General features: G+C 47.4%; 2 protein-coding genes across 2 annotated transcripts in view; one reads left to right on the top strand and one right to left on the bottom strand.

Annotated features, from left to right (window-relative positions):
• Positions 1 to 2,500, top strand: part of LOC126988538 (chitotriosidase-1-like) — a 16,789-nt gene that overhangs the window by 2,327 nt on the left and 11,962 nt on the right. The window lies entirely within an intron of this gene.
• LOC126988547 (partner of bursicon-like) overlaps positions 1 to 2,500 on the bottom strand; it is an 11,625-nt gene that overhangs the window by 8,293 nt on the left and 832 nt on the right. Inside the window, exons 2-3 of the mRNA XM_050846877.1 lie at positions 1,855 to 1,975; positions 1,385 to 1,509 (exon numbers count right to left, since the gene is read on the bottom strand). Coding sequence (XP_050702834.1) covers positions 1,385 to 1,509; positions 1,855 to 1,975 — 246 coding nt within the window. The remainder of the gene's footprint in view (positions 1 to 1,384; positions 1,510 to 1,854; positions 1,976 to 2,500) is intronic.

The following is a 2,500-nucleotide window of genomic DNA, read 5'->3' as shown; positions in this document are numbered from 1 at the left end:
AGAGAGAGAGAGAGAGAGAGAGAGAGAGAGGTTATTTCAATATGTCCATGGGTAGTATTATGACCCAAGTGATAGTTTGACAAGGATTTCGTAGGAGTTGTGGGCATTTCCTGGGATAGTTTTATGACCCTAATGGTAGTTCGACCCTTCCTCTGTACCGTGAACCTAAAGAAACACATTTGACAAGGCTTTCGTAGGAGTTATGGGCATTTCCGGGGATAGCTTTATGACCCTGGTGGTATTGTGACCCTTCCTCTGTACCATGAACCTAAAGAAACACACAACTGACAAGGCTTTCGTAAGAGTTGTAGGCATTTCCAGGGATAGTTTTATGACCCTGGTGGTAGTGTGACCCTTCCTCTGTACCATGAACCTAAAGAAACACACAACTGACAAGGCTTTCGTAAGAGTTGTGGGCATTTCCAGGGGTAGCTCTATGACCCTGGTGGTAGTGTGACCCTTCCTCTGTACCATGAACCTAAAGAAACACACAATTGACAAGGCTTTCGTAGGAGTTGTAGGCATTTCCAGGGATAGTTTTATGACCCTGGTGGTAGTGTGGCCCTTCCTCTGTACCGTGAACCTAAAATCCCACTCATTAGAACCCGACTAATCTCTTTTTTGGGCCTCTGGAAGTAAGTGATGTGATGGGTCGGAGTCTCTGAGAATACGTCCAGTAAATTCGGCTTACGCGGTATTACGAAAGTGAAGAGTTTAAACCTTTTCAGGACGCCTTCTAATCCCTTACCCACGCGTTCCGGGGTATGCAGGATTAAGATAAGGTTTTCATTGAGACTTGGTGGTGGTTTGTGTTGTCGTGGGCTACGCGGGACTGTCGGTAATGGCAGTAATGTGTCTGGGTTGGGCTATGCGTCTGGAAGCCTTGTTTGTATCCCACCGCTGTCACCAGTGTGTTAATTTAGTTGTGACATTAGTAAAGGTTAAGGATCGCATTTTTAAATATATCAGCGCCCAAGCATGCATTTGTCAAGGCTTTCGTAGGAGTTGTGGGCATTTCCGGGGATAGCTTTATGACCCTGGTGGTATTGTGACCCTTCCTCTGTACCATGAACCTAAAGAAACACACAATTGACAAGGCTTTCGTAGGAGTTGTGGGCATTTCCAGGGATAGTTTCATGACCCTGGTGGTAGTGTGGCCCTTCCTCTGTACCGCGAACCTAAGGAAACACAAAATTGACAAGGCTTTCGTGGGAGTTGTGGGCATTTCCAGGGATAGTTTCATGGCCCTGTTGGTAGTCTGGCCCTTCCTCTGTACCGTGAACCTAAAATCCCACTCATTAGAACCCGACTGATCTCTTTTTTGGGCCTCTGGAAGTAGGTGACGTGAGGGTCGGGAGTGTCTGAGCATTCCAACCAAACTTACCTTGAGAAATCCAGAAGGCGTGTTTACCGAGGGCTGAACCTTCGACACGCAGGCGCCCTCACACTTGTTGACAGCCACGTCCTCCTCACAGACTCGCAGCACCCGCCCACTCTCGTCATATTCCTCTGAAGAAGGCGGTGAAGGAGGAGGAGGAGGAGAAGGAGGGAGGAGAAAGGTTAGGTTAGATTAGGTTCGGTTTATATTTAGGAGTGTAGATTAGAGAGAGAGAGAGCCTAATATTTTTTTTTTTTGGTATAGCTTTCTCTCTCTCTCTCTCTCTCTCTCTCTCTCTCTCTCTCTCTCTCTCTCTCTCTCTCTCTCTCTCTCTCTCTCTCTCTCTCTCTCTCTCTCTCTCTCACATCACCACCACCACCACCATCACCACCACCACAACCACCATCACCACCACCACAACCACCACCACCACCATCACCACCACCACCACCACCATCACCACCACCACCACCTACCTTTGGCCACATGTATGGTTGACGGTAAGGTCTCGCATTCAACACCATAACTTCTTGCTAGGGCGGTACCAGGCTCCACCACCACCACCGCTACCACCACAACCACATACCACCACCACATCTGAGAGAGAGAGAGAGGAATTTACATAGATTTACATAGATATCCAGACCGTACCGAGCCTCCTATGGTCTAGACTAAGTGATCTGTCCTGAAATCTATGTGGAATCCTATTGAATTTAATGTTTAATGTCACCAAGACTTTGCATTTATACTTTAGTTAATGTTAAGTTGAAGGAAGTGTCATTCGCTCAAACTTTCTGTAACAACTCCACTCTGGACGATTCTGGGCATATTCCTCCTAGGTGTCGGTCAAGCTTGTTTTTAAAGGAGTGAATTATCGCTCAAACTTTCTGTAACAACTCCACTCTGGACGATTCTGGGCATATTCCTCCTAGGTGTCGGTCGAGCGTGTGTTAAGGAGTCAATCGTGTTGCACGGGACCACTGGAGGAAGGCACAGGGGAGTTTGTTCCATTCTCGCACTACAACGTTGGTGAAGAAATCAAGGAAGTGTCGGTCGAGCTTGTGTTTAAAGGAGTCAATCGTGTTGCACTGGACCACTGAAGGAAGGCTGCAGGGAGCTTGT

Source organism: Eriocheir sinensis, chromosome 69 (assembly GCF_024679095.1).
Source record: "Eriocheir sinensis breed Jianghai 21 chromosome 69, ASM2467909v1, whole genome shotgun sequence".
Classification (NCBI taxonomy): Eukaryota; Metazoa; Arthropoda; class Malacostraca; order Decapoda; family Varunidae; genus Eriocheir; species Eriocheir sinensis.
This window is presented reverse-complemented; position numbering and strand designations above follow the sequence as displayed.